The 24,143-nt window shown below is 48.5% G+C and overlaps 1 protein-coding gene across 4 annotated transcripts in view; it reads left to right on the top strand.

The window, feature by feature from the left end:
- Gpam (glycerol-3-phosphate acyltransferase, mitochondrial) overlaps nt 1-23,263 on the top strand; it is a 57,650-nt gene extending 34,387 nt beyond the window's left edge. For all 4 annotated transcript variants that reach the window (XM_013111923.3, XM_013111930.3, XM_040742771.1 and 1 more), the window contains 16 exons: nt 1,958-2,104; nt 2,674-2,770; nt 5,477-5,613; nt 8,172-8,271; nt 8,578-8,790; nt 10,461-10,574; nt 10,707-10,792; nt 11,642-11,754; nt 13,662-13,732; nt 14,387-14,651; nt 15,002-15,144; nt 16,138-16,215; nt 17,153-17,293; nt 18,100-18,289; nt 19,218-19,276; nt 19,877-23,263. In XM_013111923.3, the coding sequence (XP_012967377.1) occupies nt 1,958-2,104; nt 2,674-2,770; nt 5,477-5,613; nt 8,172-8,271; nt 8,578-8,790; nt 10,461-10,574; nt 10,707-10,792; nt 11,642-11,754; nt 13,662-13,732; nt 14,387-14,651; nt 15,002-15,144; nt 16,138-16,215; nt 17,153-17,293; nt 18,100-18,289; nt 19,218-19,276; nt 19,877-19,993 (2,071 nt within the window). In that variant the 3' untranslated portion in view covers nt 19,994-23,263. The remainder of the gene's footprint in view (nt 1-1,957; nt 2,105-2,673; nt 2,771-5,476; nt 5,614-8,171; nt 8,272-8,577; nt 8,791-10,460; nt 10,575-10,706; nt 10,793-11,641; nt 11,755-13,661; nt 13,733-14,386; nt 14,652-15,001; nt 15,145-16,137; nt 16,216-17,152; nt 17,294-18,099; nt 18,290-19,217; nt 19,277-19,876) is intronic.
- Nucleotides 23,264-24,143: the final 880 nt, after the last annotated feature.

A 24,143-nucleotide genomic window follows, 5' to 3' on the forward strand; every position in this document is an offset into this window, starting at 1 on the left:
GCCTGCCAGAGAGGCTGACCTCAGTGGACTACCAAGAGAAAGAGGCGCGCCTTCACTAATGTGTACCAGCCTCCAGCAGAGCCTTGCCAGTGCAGCGAGAAGCCGGAGTAGAGAATCTGGAGCAGTCGCAGGGAGCACAGGGAATGGGAAACGGGCATTCAGGTAGTTTTGAGGTGTGAATAGCTGCAGGGGACCGAGTGAGCCAAGGAAAACAGTAGTTGGGACAGAGTTCTCCTCTCTGAGGGACACAGATGAGCCATGGAACTGCATGGGGGACAGAATGATTGGATCACCCAGGTAGCTGGAAGCCTTCCTCAGAGGACTAGTGACATCACCCTGCCCCTGCCCAGCAGCCTTCCCTACCTGTTGAAAAGGATTCCAGGAGTTGCTGAGAATCTCGTCTGTTTGGGGAGAAGACTCTGTCAGATAGGGAGTTCCAGAGAGCCCCCTCCCAGTGCCTTATATCAGAGGACATCTCGGAGAGCTGGGGAGTCTGAGGCAGTTTCAGGACCTTCCATTGACCTGTAATTTAAAGTTCAGTTTGCCCCTTACTTTTCGGGGTGGTTTTCTGACCCCCTGCCTGTGGGAGCTTGGGTGAGAAACTTACTCTGCTTCACCTCTTGGGTGTGGCTGGAGCTGGAGATGGGGGTGACTGAAAACTTGGAATTCACAAGGTTTGTTTATAGCCCTGTCAGGGGTGGTAGCTCCATCCTCAGTAGTGCTGGCTCATAGTAAGTATTTAGGAAAGCACGTTAAGTGAATTGCTGACTAGCCGAGAGTGGAGATGTCACAGTAGATACCCAGAGGAACAACCTACGTCCATGCAGTAAATGCTGTCTAGAGAAACAGGCTAGGCCCTCCCATGCAGTAAATGCTGTCTAGAGAAGCATAGCTAGGCCCATGCATTAAATGCTGTCTAGAGAAACATGCTAGTCCTGTGCAGTAAATGCTGCCTAGAGAAACAGGCTAGTCCCTCCCATGCAGTAAATGCTGCCTAGAGAAACATGCTAGTCCTGTGCAGTAAATGCTGTCACTAGGGTGGTGGGAATGCTTGCAGTCAAGAGAAGATCTGTCTGACTGGGGTGAGCTTTTTCTTCAGCACACTTTGTATAGCTGTGCTGATTTTGATCCTGAACCCTGCCTTGGTAAAATGACTGGTTCAATTGGACAAAAGAAAAAGTAAATAGTTGTTTCTACTTTAATGCTTTTCAGAGAGTTTTGCATGCAATTCTAGTGCTGTGACAGCATAAACAAATGACAGATTATGATTTCTAAGGAAAATCATGCACCACTTTGACCTTTTTGTGGCAGATTGTTTTACTTTATTATACCAGATTGCATGAAGCCATTTTCACAGTTTGCATCTTCTTTGAGAATATTCTCCATCGTGTGTTATGTATGCTGCAGTAATCGTCTTTATCCCTACTTTGCTAAAGTGTAACGTGACGGGGCATTCGAGTTCCATAGCAGCCACTTAGTGAATCTGAGTAAAATCACTAGGTCTGTCCAGAAGATTTGTAAGGGATTCTTTGGCTTAGGAATGTGTTGCCTATTTTTAATATTATTGTTGTGTGTGTGTGTGTGTTGTGTGTGTGTGTAGGAGGAGGAGGTCAGAGGGCTGGCCAGTCCTCTGGAACTGGAATTACAGGCAGTTGTGAGCTGCCTGATGTGGGTGCTGGGAATCAAATTCAGGTCCTCTGCAAGAACAGTACAGACTCTCAACCACTGAGACCTTTCTCCAGGCCCTGGCCATCAGTTTGGATGGACAACAAGGCTAGTGGTCTTGAGCTTTCTCTTTTGCTTCTATACTACTTCTTAAAGAGAATATGCATTTTTTACATATTAAAAACAATGGACATTTTATTCTGTTTTCCCATCCTATTCACTTAGCATAGTTTTAGAAAATACTGAGTAACACGGAATCAGTTTAATTGTCTGACTCTTACTTTCACATCAGGGTCCAGGAGGCGATTGCTGAGGTGGCTGCTGAGATGAGCCCGGATGGATCGGCCCAGCAGCAGTCTAAAGCCCTCCAGAAAGTGAAGAAGAAAGCCAGAAAGATCCTGCAGGAGATGGTCGCCACCGTCTCCCCAGGCATGATCAGGTAGCGAAGGGCTGGGTGGCTTGAGGCCAGACCCAGCGTGTCTCCATCAAGGGGGTTAGAACTATTGGGCCTTCCTTTCCTAGCTCAAGGAAAAGATGTGGACAAAAGACATTGGTGCATTTCATGTTAATCTCCCCACTCAAGTATGAACCGCACAGCGGAGGCTTCCATCTGCCTTTGTCCCCACTGATGGGTAGCAGCCACTCTGTTATGCCTCCTCAAATGGCAGAGTCTTGTGTCTTACAGGGAGGGGTTACGTGTGTTAGAACGGTCGTTTTGCTCACTAATTTAGCATGGCCATTCACCTTCGAAGGACTAAGTGCTAGTAGAGAAAAATGTGTTCATCGTCCACAGTGAGGAGATAACCTGTGTGAGCAGTTTCTTAGTCATTTACAGTGGAACACTCATTTGTTAGTCCAGATGCCTAAGTGCACAGGAGAAGTCATTTATAAGTGCTTTTGGGTTGCGGGTTCAGAAGCTGTGGGAGGCAAAAGTGAACTGTATGCAGATTTATAATACATACATGCTTGTCTATGTTCGTATAGATTGAGATGTTTTTATTTCTTCAGGCTGACTGGCTGGGTGCTGCTAAAACTCTTCAACAGCTTCTTCTGGAACATTCAGATTCACAAGGGTCAGCTTGAGATGGTCAAAGCTGCGACAGAGGTATCACTGTGTTTCCCCTGAGTGTGCGGCATGCTGAGCTCTCTCAGGGGCCCCTCTGTGCTGTTGGGGCTGTGAAGCCTTTTGGAAAACCTCCCACTTTGTGACAACTGCAGTAGCACTTCAGGAGAGAAGCAGGGTCTACAGAAAGTGTATAGAATTCTTTTTGTAAGTTACCTAGCAACAACCCTGAAAACCAAGTTATGCAGTACCTGCTTTACACACAGCAAAATAGAGGAGTAGGTAGAGGGGAAACGTTGGCCCAGGTCACAGATAGTAACTGATTTTTTCCATGCTTTAAACCACCCCGGCTCCAGAACCTCTGCTCACTTTCCATGGTGAAGACCCCCTCTCAGGAGAGGTGTGGTCGCCCTGGGCCCGAGCTGTTCTTCCTGCTAGTCACTATGTAGTAGTGGGTTTGCTATCTAGATGTGTAGGCAATGAAGAGTTACTGGCGCACTTTAGAATTCAGTTTGTATTTTAAAATAGTCTTTTCTCATTTTGCATACCAAGCCCTGTAACGTGTAGTTTTCCCCACCAGCCGCCTGGGCCCTGCTGCAGTTTCAGCCCCCAAATAACCCACGAGACACTGTATTAATTATGAATCTGTTGGCCATTTGCTATGGTTTCTAATCGGCTAGCTCTGACTTCATTGTTGACCCACAGTCACCAATGTGTATTTTTATAAGGACTTACCTTTTTGAGAACTCAGACTCGAATCCCCTCTTCCCAGGAATCACATGGCAACCAGCTTCTTCACTACATTTCCCAGAATCCTTCTAGACTCCTAGTCCTACCTATCTTGTTTCCCTATTGGCTAACTGTGCTTTATTGACATATACACAGGACTCTCTCATCATCTCCTCTTTTCTGTCTAAATAAAAAGAAAGGTTTTAACTTCAACATAGTCAAATTATATATAACAGAACAGTTATCTAACATTTAGTAAGATTTAAAGAAAGTATTTTATCATCTATCTTTGTGAGTCTAAAGTCTTATATAACTTATCTTTTATCATAACTAAGGAAAACTATAATTATGACTAGCTGTCTTTAACTCCATCAAAGACCACAGAAGGATAATATATAAACACTAGAATTGACAGAGGCATCTCGCTGCCTGGACAGTCATGCGAAGTTCCGCTGTAACGTTTGGGCATCCAACTTCAGCCCATAGGCCACAATGTGTCTGGAAGACTTCTCAGCAAAGCAGGAAATTTCAAACTGTCCATCTGCATTGGCAGTCTGTCATTCATTTTTCAGTGTCCTGAAGAAAGTCTCGTAGACTCTTCCGTGAATCACGAACCCTGAAGGACTGTTTGAGTTCAACAGTCACTTTCCTGTGGGTGCTGCATGTCCAGATTATACAGCAATAGTCAAGCAGTCCAGACAAGAGCAGTTTCTTGCCCAAATGGCTAATCTTGACATGTTGAAAGCAAACTCCATATCAAGTTTCTTTGATGCCCATCTTCCTCTCAGATGTGATTGGTGTGCTAGGAACAGACATTTCTTATTGTCAAGAAAAACCATAAACCATTTTAAATGCCATTTTCTGAAGGTCTTTGAAAGGTTTGAAGACTATTTTAAATATATCTCTGTATATCTAGAAAACCTAACTTACCTAAGTATAAGTTTTAACTATTATAGGCAACTATTTATAATCTGTATTTAATTATACATCACATTTTTAAAAGATTAGTATAAACACAAGAGGAGAAATATACATATCACAAAATTGACCTTAAATTTGTATCAATAAATGAAAGTCCATTCCAAGACAAAGTATTCATTTTTATACTATATTTCCTTTTTTCCTTTTAGAAAGTGATTGACTGTGATCATTACCATTTATAAACAACCCCATTTAAATGAAAACAAAATTTATGAACAGTATTTGGGAAGTTGGGCGTAGTTCATTCTAAACTGCTTCCTGCTGGATAGGGACACTGTCTATACCCTGGGGATCATGACAAACCACAGCAACCTGGCCAAGTCTTTGATTTTGTAGTCCTTAAGGCTGCATCATCTCAGCTGTTTTATGTTGGATCACCTAGGCCACTGCTTCCAGGGGTCTTGGTTTTTCAAACCACAGAGGCCTGGAAGGAATCCACAGCTTTCCATTTTCTGTGGAAACAGAAATAAAATATCTTTTCCAAAGTAACATATCCTTATACTTAATTTTGAAGTCAGGGCATTTTCAAAAGATATAAGTTGGATTAATTAGCAGCATTTATAATCAAGTATATTTTAGCATTTGTTGTTCCTTCCTTAGCAATTGAACAACTGAAAAACACAATAGTATACAGTATCTATGTGGCTTTTTTATTTACCTATTATTATTACTCTATTTCTTCTATTTGTTTCTCTGACACAGGGTTTCTCTCCACTGATGCTTGGGGGGAATTCCCCTAGTGCAGGGCTTCTCACTAGCCCCATAAATGGCTCCCTCAGCCAAGCTACCTCTTTCCTTGCCGTCCCTCCCTGTCCTGCTCCCATCTGGACCGTCCTGTTCCCTCGTGTTCTCCTCCGCCGTCTCCTTCCTCCTCCCTCTCCCCTTATGACCTCCCTTGTAGACATCGGGTCATTGATTAGCCAGTGGTGAATGACTGAGACCACTTTGCAGTGGCGAAGGGGACTGAGCGCTAAAGTTGGCTCCTGAGCGCTAAAGTTGGCTCCTGAGCGCTTAAGTTGGCTCCTCCCTGTGCCCTAGACGAACCTGCCGCTCCTGTTCCTGCCGGTGCACAGGTCCCACATTGACTACCTGCTGCTCACCTTCATTCTCTTCTGCCACAACATCAAGGCCCCGTACATCGCCTCGGGCAATAATCTCAACATCCCCATCTTCAGGTGAGGCCAGCTGCATCTGCGGTTCAAGGTACTAGAAAGTGTTCTGTCAGACATGCTGGCGTTTCTAGAGGCTGCTGTGTACTCTGCCCAAAGGGCTAGTGAACTAAGTTCCTAAGAGTCAGTGCTTGTCCAGGTGAGGGCTCAGCAGAGGGTGTAGGAGACTGGTCTACTGCCTGCTGACTGAGCCTGGTCCCTGAGGAGCCAGTGAGGACTGGGTGGAGCTGAGAAGCGCAGCTCTCAACCCCAGGCAGCACGCAGAGGCCAGCTCTGTGAGCCGACGTGAGTTAGGACGGTGAATGCAGAAACCGCATGAAGAGCTGGTGGCCAGGCAGGTGGGGCCCCCCACGGTGGCATTCAAAGTCCCGGCCTCCGCCTCAAGGTGCAGGTCTCTCTGTCCTGGTCCCCAGAGAGCTGCAGCTAGCCAGACTGGTGTCATAGCACACACACACACACACACACACACACACACACACACACACACACACACTCACACACACACACACACACACACACACACACACACACACACACACACACACACACCCACACACACACACACACAAGATGGAGATGGACAGAGACAGAGCAGGGAGACAGACAGACATGGACACACAGAAGCCTGGTCTCAGAACTAAGGTGGCTCTTTCTTTGCTGGTGCTCTCCTGTGGCCAGATAGCTCAGATATTCATTCCCTTCCGATCTAGTTTTCAGTAAGGCTTTTTGTTAAGTGCCAGATGCTTATGATTTCTCATAGTTGAGCATTTCTTTTTAGGAACTCATGCCAGCTGTTGCTTAGCTTGCCTTTGCTTCAGATATAGCGGGCTGTAGACAAATTTGTGTGTTTGGAGTTTTCTTTCATCACATTTAAGTCTCCACAGTGACAGGACATATCTCAGGGGACATTGTTCACTCAATGAATTTATTCTGAAGAATTTCAGAGTGACTCTACACTTCACCCACATCTTTCCCTGACTTCTTATGTTAACATTTCAATATAGTATTGCTACTTACAATAGTGCAATACTAATGTCTGTTTGAAAACAGTTCTCCATTTGAAAAGCCCAGGAAGGGGCTCACAAACTTCCAACTTCATACCCAAGTGTGTCAGTGTTACAGAGAGAGACTTGGGGTTGGAAGCAGATTGTTTTGCTCCTGTGTATGCAAACACACAGGCCGGAAGAAGGGATCTGACCCCGTGGGGTTAGAGTTAGAGGGTTCTGAGCTGCCTCATGGGTGCTGGGCATTGAACCTGGGTTCTCTGGGGTAGCAGTCAGTGCTCTTAACTGCTGAGCCATCTTTCCAACCCCTGTTCCCTGTTTTGTAAGGATGCTTAGATTTGATTTCAGTTAGATAAAATGGTTCTCATCATCCCTTTTAAACATTAGTTATTTGAGAGTGTTTTTCCCAAAGAATATTTGTTCATTTAGCCATGGGCCAGTGTTTCTTTGTCTGAGACTCAGTGTCTTGAGAGCATGGACAGGGTTTTTTGTTAATGTTTTTTCATTGTTTAATTATTTCTTTTTCCCATTTCTGAGAGACAGAGGTTTACTGTGTAGTTCTGGCTGGCCAGCAATGTAAACCAGGCTGAACATGAAAATTCTGTTGTCTCTGCTTCCTGAGTCCTGAGAGTGAAGGCATGGGCCGCCATGCTCAGCCACTGGTTTTGTTTTTGACGTTTCCATAGATGTATGTAGTGTTTTCTGATTACTCTCTCCCTCATTCTTCTCCCATTTCCCTCCCATCGCCGTTAACCCTGCCCCACCCCTAACAGTCAGCCCCTCTCAAACTCATGACTTTTAGTTTGGTTTTGTGTGTGTAACCTGTTTATGCTTAATTTTTAAAAAAGATTCATTTCTTTGATGTGTATGAATGTTTTGCCCACATGTATGTATAAGCATCACTTGTGTCCTGGTGTCCAAGGAGTTCAGAAGAGCATGTCATGTCCCCTGGAGCTGGAGTTATAGAAGAGCATGTCATGTCCCCTGGAGCTGGAGTTATAGAAGAGCATGTCATGTCCCCTGGAGCTGGAGTTTAGATGGTTGGTGGTAGGAATTGAACCAACAAGTAGCCAGTACTCTTACCTCCTGTACCATCTGTCCCGGCAGTGAGCATTTAGTTTAGTCAGGGTGAGGACTCCTATCTGTGTGACCAGTGGACAAAGGACTCCTATCTGCTTGCCTGCCCAGTGGATGATGCTGTCCTTAGAGCCTGGAGGACTCACCAGTGGATGCAGAACTGAAGACAGTGACTCTGTACTTTTAAATTTAGAAGCATCTGAAACCTTCAAACCTGTGTCACATTGGACAAAGCTTTGCGGATGACCTCACATTGGAACTCCCTTTTGGCTTAGAAATTATGTGGCGATTCTGCGGAGGCTGAGGGATGGGTGAAGCGTGTCTGTAACACGGGAGATGAGCGTCTGCGTTTCCACTGTCAACATCAGGATGACATACATACGGGATTTCTGTCTGAATGGAAAATGTTTCGGAGTACTTGATGTTTGAGTCTTCTTTTTACATTTTCCCTTATGAATAATTCATGCATTCTCTCATTTGCAGTACGCTGATTCACAAGCTTGGGGGTTTCTTCATCAGAAGGCGGCTCGACGAGACCCCAGACGGACGCAAAGACGTTCTCTATAGAGCGTTGCTTCACGGGGTACGTATGGCCTTTAGTCCCTCAACACTTAGTGCTGGCTGCCACAGGAGAGCCCCAGAGATGTTCTGGAACTAAGATTTTTACAGATTTGTTCTTTGGTTTGGGAGGTGGCTGTCTAGATAGGAGTGGTCCTTTTCTTTGTCATCTCCCAGATACAGGTTTGGTGGGATGCTCTGCGGTTATGGATATGGGGAATGTTTAGTCAGTGGCAAAGTTATATTTTTCCGTGTTTTGTTGTAAGTTATGCTGTCTGACCTCATCAGAACGGCATGGTCTTAGTCTGTGTCTAATTTTTTCCTGTCTCAGCACATAGTTGAACTGCTCAGGCAGCAGCAGTTCCTGGAGATCTTCCTGGAAGGCACCCGCTCCCGGAGTGGGAGGACCTCGTGTGCTCGGGCAGGACTGTTGTCAGTGGTGGTGGATACGCTGTCCTCCAACACCATCCCTGACATCCTTGTCATTCCCGTGGGCATCTCCTACGATCGGATAATCGAGGGTCACTACAATGGTGAACAGTTGGTAAGCAGCCACCCTGCACAAGGCCTCTCTTTCAAGCTTTGCTTTTGCATCTGACGGTTAGCGTTGGATCACGGTGGCGTCCGCTGACGGGGTTGTTGCTTCCTGTTGTCAACCTTCCTGAGTGTGCACAATGAGCCGCCTTCGTCTTGTCTGTCAGCTTATGAGTGCGCCCTTGCGCTTCCCTGGAGAAGCACGTGAGCTCGTGTGGGTGCCGGCCTTGGTCATGGGATTGAGCGAGTGTGGTCTCCACCGTGGCGGGGAGGTTATCCGAGCCTTGCTCTCCTGAGGACTGTGGATCGATTTTGAGTGAAGTTTGGTAAAGCCTGAAGCCTGGTTGGGTCATGTTGGGAAAGCAACTGCAATCTAATATGAGAAATGGAGTCATTTTCTCAGGACCCCAGAAATGGTCCCCACACCCTTCCTGTTAGCTCTCTCCAGGAGAGTCACCTGCCCACCCTCTTTGGAAAGATTGCTTTTCTCCTAATACAACAACAGCAACAACAGCAATGTTCCTTTGTATCTGATCACCTGTGTAAGCGCAGCCTTGTTGCAGAATGCGGTTCAGACCCCAGGGGCAGTGTCCCACCGTGGGAATAAACCACAGTGTCCCACCATGGGAATAAACCACAGTGTCCCACCGTGGGAATAAACCACAGTGTCTCGCCGTGGGAATAAACCACAGTGTCTCACCGTGGGAATAAACCACAGGCATAGCTCCTTAGTCTCAACACATTTCTCGTGGAGCCCCCTGGGCTCACTTTGGTGTGTACTAAGGAAGGGAGGAGGTAGCTGTGCGTCTAAGTGTACTGATTCCTAAGCACACCCCATACGTCAGGCACACCCGCCTTGGCTTTGCTAGCTGAGCACTCCGAGGAAGTCCAGTTTTACTGACTCAGTGTGGAATCCTTGGGGACAGCATGTGCCTCAAAGGCTCTGTTTCCAGTGTGTCAGAACTTCCACATAAGGGTTGGGCATTGCATTTCAGCCCACTGATGGCTGTCAACAATTTGTGCTGCCACTGTGTGTGCCTTGTGGGATGATGTGTTAGGCAAATCCACCACGAGACTGGCTGGCATTTCCCCGTCTCTTCTGTTTCCAGGACGTTGTGTCGTTTTGTCTTTTACTTTTTACTTTGTGAATTGAGGGAATGCACACTAAACACACTAGTGTTACATGCTTCTCTTTGTGAATTGAGGGAATGCACACTAAACACATGAGCGTTACATGCTTCTCTTTGTGAGTTGAGGGAATGCACACTAAATAGAGTTACATGCTTCTCTTTGCTCAGTTTCCTCCCATGAACGACAAGGCTGTATCTTGTGTGCATCTTTGCATACCAGCCATTGTCTGGCAGGTTTCAGCTGAAGCAGTCAGGCTTGTCCAGTCTGTCCTGTGGGTCACATGATCCCAGGGAAGCTGTGAATGTGGCTCAACCCACTTAGAGTCAGAAAGCTGACAACCCTGCCTCCAGCCTCTCATTTTTCCTTGTTTATTATCATTGTCTTTTTTATCAAGATAGAACTCAAGTTTCTACTAAGAAATTATTCTGAGTCGGGCGTAGTGTCTCCTGCTGTCTCTGAGCAGTTGAAGGGGCTGTGGGAGTGCAGATTTGGTAGCATAGTGAGAAATACCAGCACACCAGAGCACGCTCCTCCCCTCCACTGCTCTAGGGCAAGCCCAAGAAGAACGAGAGTCTGTGGAGTGTGGCCAGAGGGGTCATCAGGATGCTGCGGAAAAACTACGGATATGTCAGAGTGGATTTTGCACAACCGTTTTCCTTGAAGGTGAGAGACTGACTGTTAAAGCACTCTGGCCTGAAGCTTGTTTCATAAACAGTTCCTCTTAACTGTTGAAAATCGAAATATAGTGTGTATGTTGTCATGAAGGTTTTTTTTTCCCCCTTTTAATTTTCCCAGGAATACTTAGAAAGCCAAACTCAGAAACCAACGTCTACTCCCCTTTCCCTGGAGCAAGCCCTGCTGCCAGCCATTCTTCCTACAAGGTCGGTGTGCAGCCCAGTGCTGACTCAGCTGTCCCATAGCGCTCACTCCCTGCTGCTCACTCCCTGTGTTGCCTGGGGCAGTGGGTCATCGGTAGGAGGAGCATGCTCCTTCTTGTTCTCTCCTCAGTGCAGTGATGGTCCTCCTGATTTGATGGAGGATATGGGAGTGCTCTCTCTCTCTCTCTCTCTCTCTCTGCAACCTTTGTCTAATCATGTGTCAAACCGCTTTTGTGAATTTTGTAAATCTTGTTGGGTTATTTGATTTATGCTTTTGGATATCTGAGCTGAATGTATTTGGGGGTCACTTGGGTTATGCATATTGTATGTGAGTGAGTTTCTTAAAAGAGTAACAGTAACTGAATTTTCCAGAGCTGAGCATTCATTGTAATTTAGAGCCTTCCTTTATAGTAGGTAAAACGCTGAGTTTTCAGATACTTCTAAAACAGCATCTCCCACTTCCTGCGTTTGGAAACGATGTATTAATAGACTACTTAGTCATTAGCAGATGAAGTATTCTGTCTGGAAAAGACATATTAGGCTCTACATTGTAGAGGAGAGCAACCCAGAGAAACGACTTATTTATAATTTAAATTTAAAGTGTGTGGCGATCAGAGCTATCCATACATTTAGAAGTTAGTCCTATCCTGTGAACTGGGGCTGTGTGTGGTACCTGTACGTCACCCCAGCAGCCGGAAGGCAGGAGGAGTGCTGCAAGCTTGGGGCAGGCCTGGCCTGTGTAGTGAGTTTTAGCTAGCCTGGGCAGCAGAATGAGATGCTGTCTCAAGAAAGTAAAGTCAAATAAAGTTGAAGTGTGAGGCTATAGAGAGCTGATTGGACGACTCTTTTTAGGCCTAATGATGTTGCAGAAAGTGAAGACACACCCAGCGGTGAGCCCAGAAACACAGCAGACGAGGCCTTCCGAAGACGGCTGATTGCGAACCTGGGCGAGCACATTCTCTTCAGTGAGTAGCACCCCACGCTGGCTTGTCACGTAGTGCACACCACCTCGTGCTGAGCAGTGTAGGCCGTGCAGACCGGACGTCTGCCCAACTTAGGTCCTCTTCAGAGTCTGTTCCAAAGCCTGTGATAGGCAGGGTGCGGGCCGGAAAGTGACAATGGGGGATGGGTGGCTGAAAAACACAAAAAATACCCAGAGGGTGTCTGACAGGAGCCGTCCCTGTGCTGTCAATTCTCGTGCTTCTTAAGACATTCTGTCAGGAGGATTTGTAGACTCCCTTTGCCTATGAATATGTGCCTGACCTGTTGGACGGTGTGGTATCTGAGCTGATAGCTGGGTGTCTCCCTCTCGTCCATGCATGTTTTAATTCAGGCCACCCATCCTAACGCCGTTTTAGCTGTCGCTCTGCTCTCCAGCAGCTTGTGCACTGTAGTGTGTCTAGACTAACCCCAAGCAGACGGGGAGCGGCCACCGTCGAGCCTTCCTGAAATCCCGAGTTGCAGCATTGTGCGTGGGAGTGGCTCTTGAAGACCTGAACATGGCCCTGTGGTGCCCTGGGGCTTAGCCCTTGTTGGCTGTCCTTCTTTCCACTTCCTGGGCCACTCTGTCGAATTCTCTTCACTTCCTGTGGACCCTGTTGTAGGGGGTTCCTTCCTTTAGCTTGTGCCTCCCATTCTCACTGTGACTGCTGCTTTCCCCACTTGACTCCTGGCCAGAGGATACTGTGTGTGTGTGTGTGTGTACACACGCGTGCGCGTGTGGATGGATGGAATTGTGGGCCTCACACATTCTAAGCGGGCGTCCACCCATGAGCCAGGCCCCCAGCCCAGAGATCTCTTCCTTAAGAATATGTGATTGTGTCTCCCACACCTCAGATATGGAAGCCAAGGCGGATCCTTCCTAATTGTCAAAGGTTTGGAAAACAGAAGTGAGATAAATAGTGAGAGTCACTTCCTGACAGGCAGTGGTGTTGCTGTCTGGTCTCTAAAATACTTTGCGACTGTGAATTGCTTTCTTTTTATTACATATTTACTGGTGTGTTTAAGTTTTTCATAAATATTTTTCCTAATGGCTGTAAAATGGTGCTGGATACTTTTCAAACAATGGAGACAGTTTTAATTGCAAGTGAAATATTTCTAAATTCACTGTTATTTCAGAAGGCCCACAGATGGCATTTCTATTTCATATTTCTCTATATGATGACAATTTTTCTACAGATTCAAAGTGCTGGGCTCCAAAGTATAGGTGTTCTAAATGCGTGTCCATGTCTCCCCCTCCCAGCTCCTCTGGACCACACTGAAAAGAGGAAATGCAAGTGTACTGAACATTCTTGCTCTGAGTGGCCACCAGGCAGTCAGCCTATTTCGTGTTTAAAAACGGAGGGTGTGGAGTTTGTGAATTCACAGTCATGAAATCAGTTAGTGTAGAAGTTAGAATTTGAGCCCAATTTTGTGACTTCAGGCCTTCTGTTTCTTTGTCCTTGTACTTTGATTTTACACATGGAGAGGCACATGAAGAGGGAAATAAGGCTGTAGCCCACAGCTTGCCGAGGCCCACGACGGAAGGGCCCTTAGAGTTCCAGAGTGTGGGTCCAGTTTGGTCTTGGGTCCTGGTATTTCAGTAAAGACATCCATGTAGCGATCTGACCTCACTGCTCTGGATTGAGGGTGGGCCTGCCATAGCATGTGCTCTGGATTGAGGGTGGGCCTGCCATAGCATGTGGTCTCGTGGCTGGCGATTGCTGTGAGGCTCCAGAGCACTGGCAAATCCAGTGTGTCTGCACTGTAAACTGCAGTTAAGGAAATATGGTAGAAGACGTGGCTAGCTCCACAGCTCCTGTGTGAAGCTAAGGCACTTTCACAGTCTCGCTCTCGTTAGAGCAAGGCCAGCTAATGCTCTGTTTCTTTACAGCGGCTAGCAAGTCCTGCGCTATCATGTCCACCCACATTGTGGCCTGCCTGCTCCTCTACAGACACAGGCAGGTGCGTCTGATGCTCCCGGTGGTTCCGTAGGGTATTTGTCAGCCTGTTCCGGGCTAAGGCTGTGAGAAGCTTAGTGACCTGCCCAGAGTTCACCAGCACAGCGAGGGCAGAAGTTTGCATGAGACCGAGCCAGACTGTAAACACAGAGCAGGAGGACGCCCTCTGGTGTAGTTAACTTAAGGTGTAGTTCAGTGACACACAGTGTGCGTTCTCATGGAGAACAGTTTCCAGGACGTTTGCTCTGTGTGTCAGAGCCCCCTCTGCCCTCCCATGACAGGCTTGTGCAGCTCTGCGGTGAGAGACCCTGTCTTTCATGTCCACTGTCATGCGCTTGACACCAGACATAGGGTCTGTTATAGACACCAAGTACACATTTGGGGGGTGGTGCTTAAGAGGGGGGTCCTCACTGAACGCTCAGCATGACTTTCAGACCGTCTGTGTCTTCTCCTTCCCTTTGTGATCCCTTGCGCTCACGTTTTTGTGATGTGACACCTGCCTGTGACATTCCCGGGGAGCAGCTTGTTAGTGCCTTTCCTACTGCTTGAGTCGCTGGCCTGGGCCTGTCTCTGTGTATGCCAGCAGAACACCCACAGCAGGGAGAAAATCTGGGGAAATCAGGCTGTCTGCTGTCACAGTCCCTTTCTGTCTCTGTAGGGAATCCACCTCTCCACATTGGTGGAAGACTTCTTCGTGATGAAGGAGGAAGTCCTAGCTCGTGACTTTGACCTGGGATTCTCAGGGAATTCAGAAGATGTAGTCATGCATGCTATTCAGCTTCTGGGAAACTGTGTGACAATCACCCACACTAGCCGGAAAGACGAGTTTTTTATTACCCCCAGCACAACTGTCCCATCGGTCTTTGAACTCAACTTCTACAGCAACGGGGTACTTCATGTCTTTATCATGGAGGCCATCATAGGTACGTGAGGGCCGAAACATACCCAGAGATGTTCTGGTGCTGCAGGGACACAGAGGGCGCCTGGTTGGTTTAGGTGCCAGCACCTGGCTTGAGGGCGTGCAGCGCCGTAGTTGAGTCTGCAGTGGAGACCGTGTCTACTGAGTCACCTCCACAGCAGTGCGTGTTCTATGGTGGGGGTTAGGGTTAGAGCCATGGGCGGAACAGAGGGCCTGAGCCGCTCACAGAAGGGGAAGCTGGGGGCTTGACTTGAACCTCTCCAGCTACTGCAGACTATCGTTTCTTATTTGTTAGTAGGCTCTAATGTGAGAGCCACCCGGCTCCGGTGACTCCTGTCCCTTGTGTCTCCACAGCCTGCAGCCTGTATGCACTTCTGAATAAGAGGGGCTCGGGAACGTCTGCTGGCGGCCCTGGTAGCTTGATCAGCCAGGAGCAGCTGGTGCGGAAGGCAGCCAGCCTGTGCCATCTTCTTTCCAACGAAGGCACCATCTCGCTGGTGAGCGACGGCTCCCCTGTGCTTAACTGTTTGCATGAACGTGTGAAATACCTTTACTTTCCTCTTAGAGGACATTTGTCCCATTGCTGCAGCGTTCTGGGCCGCTTCTGAGTTTCAGGGACTACTAACCTAGTTTTGGCCTCGACTGTCTTGGTTTGTGTCAGACTAAGTGTCCAGTGCCCTGGCCCTGGGGCATGAGAAATTCCTGGAAGTTCTCAGTCAGACCCCAAGGTGCTGCACAGGGACTGTACGGAAGCTGTACTGAGTTGGTTGTCAGTAACCAGCACACCCACTTGTGGGTGTCGGAGCCCAGGTGATAAGTGGCTAGCCCAGAAGTGAGCTGTTGCACACCTCCTCGGCTTACACACCCAGAGGCTCAGAAGTGTGTGTTCACCTTATCACATCTCCACGCTAATTGATGTTTAGAATGAGGCCCGCGGAGCACGCGGACTTTGGATGCTCAACACCAAGTAGACTGTGTTTTTCTCATATGACTGATTATCGCGGCATTCATGAGTCTGAGCATTGTGGATGTGGTCTTCTTGAACACACTCCTTGTGTGTGGTTGACACTTGGGTGGCGGGATTGGAGGGGTGTCAGCCTGAAGTAGAGAGCCTCGTCTTTTTTATGGGTCTTTTTTGAGTAATTGGGGTGCTGTGTTCATTGCCTGTGTGAATTGTTTTCACTGTGAGATAGCTCCTGCGTGGAGATCATCATAAAACAAAAGAGACAAAAGTTCCTGAAAGGTCCAGGAAGCTGCTCCTTCCAGGGGCTGGTCCTACCCAGGGCATTGGGATCAGGAGCTGTCTCTGAGGTTGGGACCACATAAGTGCGCTCCGTCCCCGGGAAAGTACTCTCTTCTCTGGCCTTGGTATGACCATTCGTTAGGACAGCGGCTCGTAGGCCGTCCTGGGCGTGGATGAGGTGGTGGAGGGAGAGGACGAACCCTGCCCGAGGCCGACTCACTCACCCGTAAATGACTTTTCTCCTCAGCCCTGCCAGACGTTTCACCAAGTTTGCCATGAGACAGTGGGGAAGTTCATCCAGTACGGCATTCTTACCGTGGCGGAGGTAAGAGAGCACACACGCTTGCCTTCATGGTCCTTGTTTGTAGAGCCCCAGCCTGGCTCTAGAGCCGCGCCAGTCCCAAATGAACACACAGGACGCTGCGTTAATTATGAAGCTGTTGGCCTTGCTGGTTTCTTGCTGGCTAGCTCTGACTTAAGTATTTATCCCATAATTGTTAATCTAAGTATTTCTCTTACTGGAGAAAGGGTCCGGACCTCTTATCCCTATGGCGGTTTCATCTTGACTCCCTGTGTTTCTCCTCCTACCCAGAGTCCTCCTGGACTCCTAGTCCCACCTACCTTGCTTCCCTATTGGCCAACAGTGCTTTACTGACATATACACAGGACTTTCATCAGTTGTCCAGCTCTTGTCTTCACTTTCTTTTTCTACCGATTATTTACTTAAACCCGTGTTCCCACCAGTTATCTCAACCGGTAAAGTGCATTTGCCAGGTATTTATACCGGGATGACAGAAGAGGACAATGAGACTGTATCTTGGGATTGTTTCGTTTTTGGGTTTCCTTTGTAAATGGTGTTTTCTAGATTAGAGCATATCTCGATTTGATTCTCTGGCACCCAGAAGTTGACTCTGGGATGAGACATGAAGCTTGTTGGGGCTTATGCGTAGTGAGTTTTTATCTCCTGAGAGTCCAAGTCTGGCCTGACAGACTAAGTGTAGTTCAGAGGGACTGGGGAAGCAGCTAGAGACGATGGGAACGTCCCGTCTTGCAGCTCTCCCTCGGCCACCGTCTGTCCTCCTCCCCTGCTGCCTCCCAAGGGTTCCGAGTTTGGGAGAGGCTGGAAGTTAGCATGAGGGAAGTTAGCAGAGAATGTGCAGGCAGGGTCTGAGAAGAGGGTGGGTTCGTCGGGGGTCGGTTGAGACAGTAAATACATGTGAGGCAGGCACATGTATTTACTGTCGGCCATGTTCTTGGAATAGCAAGATGACCAGGAAGATGTCAGTCCTGGTCTCACAGAACAACACTGGGACAAGAAGCTTCCAGACCCCCTGAACTGGAGGAGTGATGAAGAAGATGAAGACAGCGACTTTGGTGAGGAGCAGCGAGATTGCTATCTGAAGGTATTTTGGTGAAGGATTCTGGGTGTATAGCAATGCCGCGTTAAGCTTATGTCGCAGTTGGATGATGGGAACTGGTGACTTACTCATGTCTAACCAGCTCTGGGACTTCTCACCGAGTGAAGTCATTTACAGTTAACGCCTTATATTGTCAAGTTTGGGGACTGGTAAGTGGAAAGGGAACAGGATTTGCAAAGCTAGGGGGAGGGGAGGAGGTGACGGAGGTGACTCCCAGCTCTCCTGAGAGATGCTCAGGTGGCGCCTGGTACCCACTCTCCACGGGGCCGTGGCCGTGTTTCCAGATGACACTCAGGAATGCCTGGTACCCACTCTCCATGGGGCAGTGGCCATGTTTCCAGATGACACTCAGGAACGCCCTCTCTTTCTGGTTGGGTTTCACTGGTTTCACACTGGACAGTGGTCCTGCTTCTTGCCCTTGAATATGTAATTGCTGTCTCCTGCTTTTTGGATGCATGAGTGACTGTTACGCTGGACTTGTAAACCCTGGAGGGCTCAGCCCTAAACCAGCTGTTTTGGTGATGAGAATTTGTTACAGTTTTGTCAGCCAGATGGGACAGTGTCCCCTAGCTGACTGTTGTTGACTGGAGGCAGCCCTCAAGTCCTGTGGCACTGAGTGATTGCATGAAGAGCCCCTGACCCCAGCTGCTCGTTCCTCGTTAGCCATGAGCCGGAGCAGCATGCTTGCTGGGGGAGGGGCATCGTAAGGACTGTTCTCCCCAACGCGCCCAGCACCTGGCTCTGCTTTCCCATCCTGCCTTGGGGCCTCACGTCCTCTCTCACCCTCTCAGGTGAGCCAGTCCAAGGAGCACCAGCAGTTCATCGCCTTTCTTCAGAGGCTCCTGGGGCCCTTGCTGGAGGCCTACAGCTCTGCCGCCATCTTTGTCCACAACTTCAGTGGTCCAGTCCCCGAGGCTGAGTATCTGCAGAAGCTGCACAGATACCTTATCACCAGGACAGAGCGGAACGTCGCAGTGTACGGTATGTGGCAGTCCCCAGGGTTATGGAAACCTGTCGGTTAATTTTGGGAAGTTGGGAAAAGCGCAGAATCGTGCCACCCTCTCATTCCGGAGATCTGCCATGGTGTGCCATGTAAGGGTACAGCCGTGCATCCTGTGTCTGCCTTTTCGCAATGGACATGATGAGTGAGAGTCATGCATGTCCCGTGTGTTTCTGTCCTCCACGTAGTCGGTCCCTGTGAAGTGCCACCTGTCTTTCATTTCGCTGTTGTGAGTATTGAGCCATCGGCGGGGAAGAGCTAGCTCCTTTGCGAGTCCCGCTCTGCACCTGTCTGCATCCAGGTAGAGGGTTACCACAGAGTGTGTGCCCTTGACGTGTCTGTAGGACAGTCAGCTTTCAGAGCAGAAGAGATGCAGAGACAGTCAGTCCCCTCATGCCACTTCAGGGACAACTGTCCCAGGCCCTTGGCTAACTGGTGGCAAACATGGGTTAGAACTCTTGCTTCCTGACCTCTAGACTTGAGCTTCAGGTGTGGTCATGGGCCTAAGAAGCATCTGTGCACCACTGTCCAGGTTTAAAACTTTACGCCCCATCTTGTTTGATTCTCACAAACCCCTGCAAGACAGATGCGGTGTGTGTCCTCCGCCTCTGCTCTCTGCCTCCTCTGTTTTTGTAATAGATGATGGAATAGCTTTAAAGAGGAAGCAGTACGTTTGAAGGAGGCTGCGGGAGCTGCAGAGAACTCGCTCCAATCTGGACGCTGCGTTCATGCTCTCTGGAGACTCTGTGTGTGTGTGTGTGTGTGTGTGTGTGTGTGTGTGTGTGTGTCTGTGTCTGTGTCTGTGCGTGTGTGCGTGTGTGCATGTGTTTGTGCGTGTGCATGTGTAGGCACACGCGTGTGCGTGTGTGCGGAGCCTGCACACTGACAGGCCCTGTTGTCTCTCTGCAGCCGAGAGTGCCACATACTGTCTTGTGAAGAACGCTGTGAAAATGTTTAAGGATATCGGGGTATGTGTCCACGGTCGTGCTGGCCTTTGTTTCTCGTGGCTCTAATCTGTTGCCCTGCTTTGGGTCCCCAAGGGGCATACTCTGCTGGGCTAATTGGGAATGGATTTCCTAGGGTGACGTTGGGGCAGGGCATGTGTTGAAGGCTTATTTGAATGTATCAGGATCCTGTGGGTTTCACATTCATTCCCAGACTATAAACACCAGCCATTGGGCAACTAGTCCATGTTCTGTTATTTTCTTGCATGTTTACTAGCATTTCTAGAGTTCCGTCAGCCTTCTTTACCTTCATGTATGATGATCTGCATGTGACCTTTTATAAGGGCGTGTTTCTGACTCTAGCCTCAGCTGTGAAACCCAAGGCTCTGGCTGATCTCCCCCCAAACACTCCATCTCGCGCCTCCAGGCTTGCATCAGACCCACACACCTACAGTGCTAGCCTCGGACACCTCCATGCCACAGTTATGTAAAGCTTTCTGTCTGTACTGACAGCAAAGGGTCAGTCTTTCTGAGTCTTGGACGTACATCCTGGGCTGCTAACAAAAGTGCTGTCTCTACCCTGTTTGTTTTTTGACTTGTATTTTCTCTCACCTCTCTCTTTAGGTTTTCAAAGAGACCAAGCGAAAGAGAGTCTCCGTTTTAGAACTGAGCAGTACTTTCCTACCTCAGTGCAACCGGCAGAAACTCCTGGAGTATATTCTCAGTTTTGTGGTGCTGTAGGGATCTCTTAGCACCTGTGGCGAGGGAGGGGCTGTAGATGAGTCCCTCGCAGGCTCCAGTCTGACCCAGAGTGGCAGGTGTCCTGGTGTTGACCCAGCCTGCCTTACCCCGAGGAGATCTCCAGGAAGATGTGTGCCTTCTGCCCCCTTCCCCCCAACCCCGTGGACGCTCCCCCCAACACAGTCACAGTGTCCTGCGCAGAGACTCCGTCGGGGCCAGTGCGGTCTGACTCATGATCACTAGGTCACTAGGTGAAATCTCAGTAAGTTATTCCGGAGTTGATTAAAGGTTCACATTTTAAGTTTGACTTTTAAGGACTAGTTACTGTGACGGACACAGAGGCGTGTGAAGAACTGACTCTTGTATGTAGTGACCTTTCCTTTAAGACAGTCGGGTCATCCGTTCTCCGTCTCCGTCTTACCGCTGTCAGCAGAGCTGTGGTTATGTGAGAACCCTTGCGTCTCAAGCGCTTTACTAAGGAATGACTCTGCCCTGGGCTGGCAATCTCCGCATGTGTTTGAATAGCTGCCTGAAAGCAGACGATACTGTGTAGAGCCGGAAGCGAGGTGTTGTAACAAAAGAGCCCGTGTCAGGAGGGGGTCTGTGAAGCTGTGCCTGGCCAGGAAAGTGGCGCTGGAGGCCTTGCTCACACGGCGAGGAGCCACCGGGCTGTAATGCTCACCAAGGGTTTAGAATTGCCTGCTGTTGGCTGGCTGTGCCCTCCCAGCCCTTTAAGGGCAGGAGTCTGCCGCTGCTTAGGGGTCCTCCAGCCGGTGAGCCTGTGAGCTGCGTCCTGGCTCAGCTGGAGGGACCGCTGGCCTGTCGCACCCTGGGTGCTGCACCCAGGTCTGGGTGACCAGTGCTCAGTGGCTCACTGTGCAGCCTGTGTGGCAGCCACAGTGACCTGCAGAGTGGCAGATGGTTGGAGCCTTTGGATTTGAAGCTCTGAGAAGGACCCTTGGTTCCTTAGACATTTATGTGGTCTACATACCCAAACTCCGTTGCCACTTGAAGGCAAATAATATGAAGATTTTCTGTTTTCAATGGGTAGGTGCCTTTTTGTGAGCAAGGAGCATAATTGCTTGTTATTTGTGGTAGTTACGTAGTTTCTTAATGATCATGTGACATTAACAATCTGTTGTCCGTATCTCTATCATTTTATGGAATTAAGGATTTTTCTGATGAGTGTTCCATAGACGATTTGAATTTATAAAAGTATTAGGGATGAGCTTTTGTACTTTCCTGACTTGAATTTTGAACACTGATAGCATCCAGTGAGAGGCGTGTGTGTTCGGGGCGGGTGGGGCCCTTCCTGGCATCACACAGGGATGGCTGGTTTGGAGCTCATCGCCGTAATGCTGTGCTCCGGTGGTCCCCACCCTCCCGTTGCGCACGCCAGATCTCCCTTCCCTCTGGGTCAGTTCCCTGTCAGTTGTGGTGACGTGGGTGTGGAGTGAGATGTCACCTCTAGCCATGAATTCCTACTGACCGTAGAACTGCCCTTCCCTTCCGCTGGACTTGGGGATGCCCAGGGAGTCTGGCTTACTCCCTTGGGGCGCCCTTCTGGGGACTCCAGTTAGTCTTTCTTCCTTACCCTCTAAATGCAAACCGAAGGTGGCTCCCTCTGTCAGGTGGCTGCAAAGCCGCGGACCTGACCTCCCAGTGGATGCTGCCGCCCCGCCCGCCCGTCACCTGCAAATAATGGCGCCTCTGCAGCCTGAGCAGAGGAACACACGCACACTTCCCTTGCTGTGCTCTCCCTTTTGTCCGGCTCATTTTAGGGATTGCGCTGACTTGCTGTCGGCAGACACTTGGCTCACTGTGAGGAAAAGCCCACATGCTTTTTGTAATTAACTGGTGCTTTGAGACCGAATCCCAACCAAAGCTATGCGCGTCCCGACAAGCTGACCCTTGAGTTAATTTAGCACAACTCATTCTTCAGTGCCTCGTCAGGAAGAGGGAGACACAGAAGGCGCCACAGTAAGGCTTGCAGGCAGCCTGCTGGCTGATAGAGACAGTCCCTTGTTTCCTGCCGTGGGTGGCATCCTCGGAATGAAACAAACCAGGTGCTTGTATCTAACTTACTACAGTTTACTCTACTGCATTTCTGTCAAACCGAAATGCATGCCCTTTAGGGGAAGACTGTGAGACAAGTTAAAATAAATAAAAACCGAATAGTAAGCAATATGAAGCTGCACTCTGTTTTTAAATGGGGCTAACCCAAGTAGCTCAGAGAGGGCAAGGCTGTTCGCTTCTCTCATCCGAAGGGAAATGAAGGCAGAAACGAGTTAAGGTGAGCACAGCCAGTAATGTGCTGCACCCTTGGCTCTGGGTGCAGAAATTAGATCTGGGATGGCAGTGCAGGGGACCTCAGACGGGAGTTTCCTGCGCCCTGCTCTCCTATTGTGTTTGCATCAGGTGGGTGCTCTGGGTGTTGCTGGGTTTTGGGGTGCGTGGGAATGCTACGGCGCATTGCAGAGCTGAAAGGGTCTGCATTCAGCAATACATAACCTGGAATTCCCCAAACTGCTTTGACCTCAGGACCTTTCTCCCCTCTGGGACACCTCACTGCACGCTGTGGAAACTGTATTCACTAGCTCGTTGAGCAGACCAAATGGCCCCAAACAGAGTTTGCATGCTTCTGTGTCGTCCCTGATGCAGCCCGTGGACGTTATTTTTCCTTGCTGGGAAGAGTGAGCATAGGGCATTGGCTGGAGCGCTTTCCTTTGGTGGAAATCAGCTACCCATGGCCCTGGCCTTTTAAAACAAAGTGGCAGAATTAATACAAGGATTGATTGGGGTAAATAATGAAGGTTTTAATGTAGATCTAGAAGAAAACACTGCACAATTGAATGCAGATTTTTATCCATAGACAACTGTAGTGTTTTGCAATGATAGACCCTATCTTTGAGGTTTATAAGACTTACTATGGGTTGTAAATCTGATTTTTAAAAACACTTTTTAGGAGCTTGAGAGCTGCCATCTGGCATTTAGTTTAGTACAACCAATGACAGCTTCTAGAGGCTCTTGACCTTACTTCCCAACAGCTAAAGGGCTAACTGTCTCTATGAGGTGTTTGTTACATTGTTTGCCCATTGTACAGAGTATACTAGATTGTTGTAAAAAGAATTGCTACTGTAGAATAGCACTGTATGATTTTATGAATGACACTGCTTTGGAAATGTTGGCTGATTTTTATGCCTGATGATGGTGTATCCTGAAAAGCATGGAAATGGAGTTTTGTTTTAATAAATCAGAAAAAAACCCCAACTTGTTGTGGAATATTATTTTACTTGTGTAAAGGTGTGTTACATTTGTTTCTGCTGCTTTGTTACTGATGCAAAGACACGTTACATTTGTTTGATTAAATAAAATTAACCTTGTTTCGGGAGGTTGAGTCAGCAACTAGCTGACAGGAAGTGGTAGGGAGGAGCTAACTGTAGCGAGGGTTCTTAAGTGGTAGGGAGGAGCTAACTGTAGCGAGGGTTCTTAAGTGGTAGGGAGGAGCTAACTGTAGTGAGGGTTCTTAAGTGGTAGGGAGGAGCTAACTGTAGTGAGGGTTCTTAAGTGGGGGCTGAGCAGAAGGACGGCCCCATTTTTTGGGAGATGTGAGCAAGGAGAGAAGAGGGAGAGGAGGATATCAGGGCCCAGTTGCACAGCCAGGCACGGAGTAAGAAGGACAGAAAGACGTTTAGAAGAAAGGTTAAAAAAAAGGCCCAGGGGCAAACTGTAGAAGGGGAGAAATGGGTTAATTTAAGTTAGAAAAGCAATAAAATCTTAGCACCCAGAGATAATTTTACGAAATGTTGAGGCTGAAAGTAACAAATGTCTTTTTACTTTTGTTACGTTAGTTACCTAGTCGTAGGTAACTAACGTATGTCCTGTCTGGGAAGAGGGAGCCTGGACTGAACTACTGGACTCTACCCGCTTAGCCTGCGATTGCGTCTGAGGAGCTGTCTTGAGTGAAGTTTGGTGAGGGAGAGGGCCCTGCCCACTGCGGGCGGCCCTGCACCTATGTAGGTGGTCCTGGGCTGTGAAAGAAAGCTAGGAAAATACAACCAATGGGAGAGCCAGTAAGCGCCTCCAGTTCCCGCCCCGACTTCCCTCCGCGATGGACGGTGAGCCGAAAGAGATCTGCTCTCCGAGTTGC

Source organism: Mesocricetus auratus, unplaced genomic scaffold (assembly GCF_017639785.1).
Source record: "Mesocricetus auratus isolate SY011 unplaced genomic scaffold, BCM_Maur_2.0 Super-Scaffold_4256, whole genome shotgun sequence".
In the NCBI taxonomy this organism is placed as follows: domain Eukaryota; kingdom Metazoa; phylum Chordata; class Mammalia; order Rodentia; family Cricetidae; genus Mesocricetus; species Mesocricetus auratus.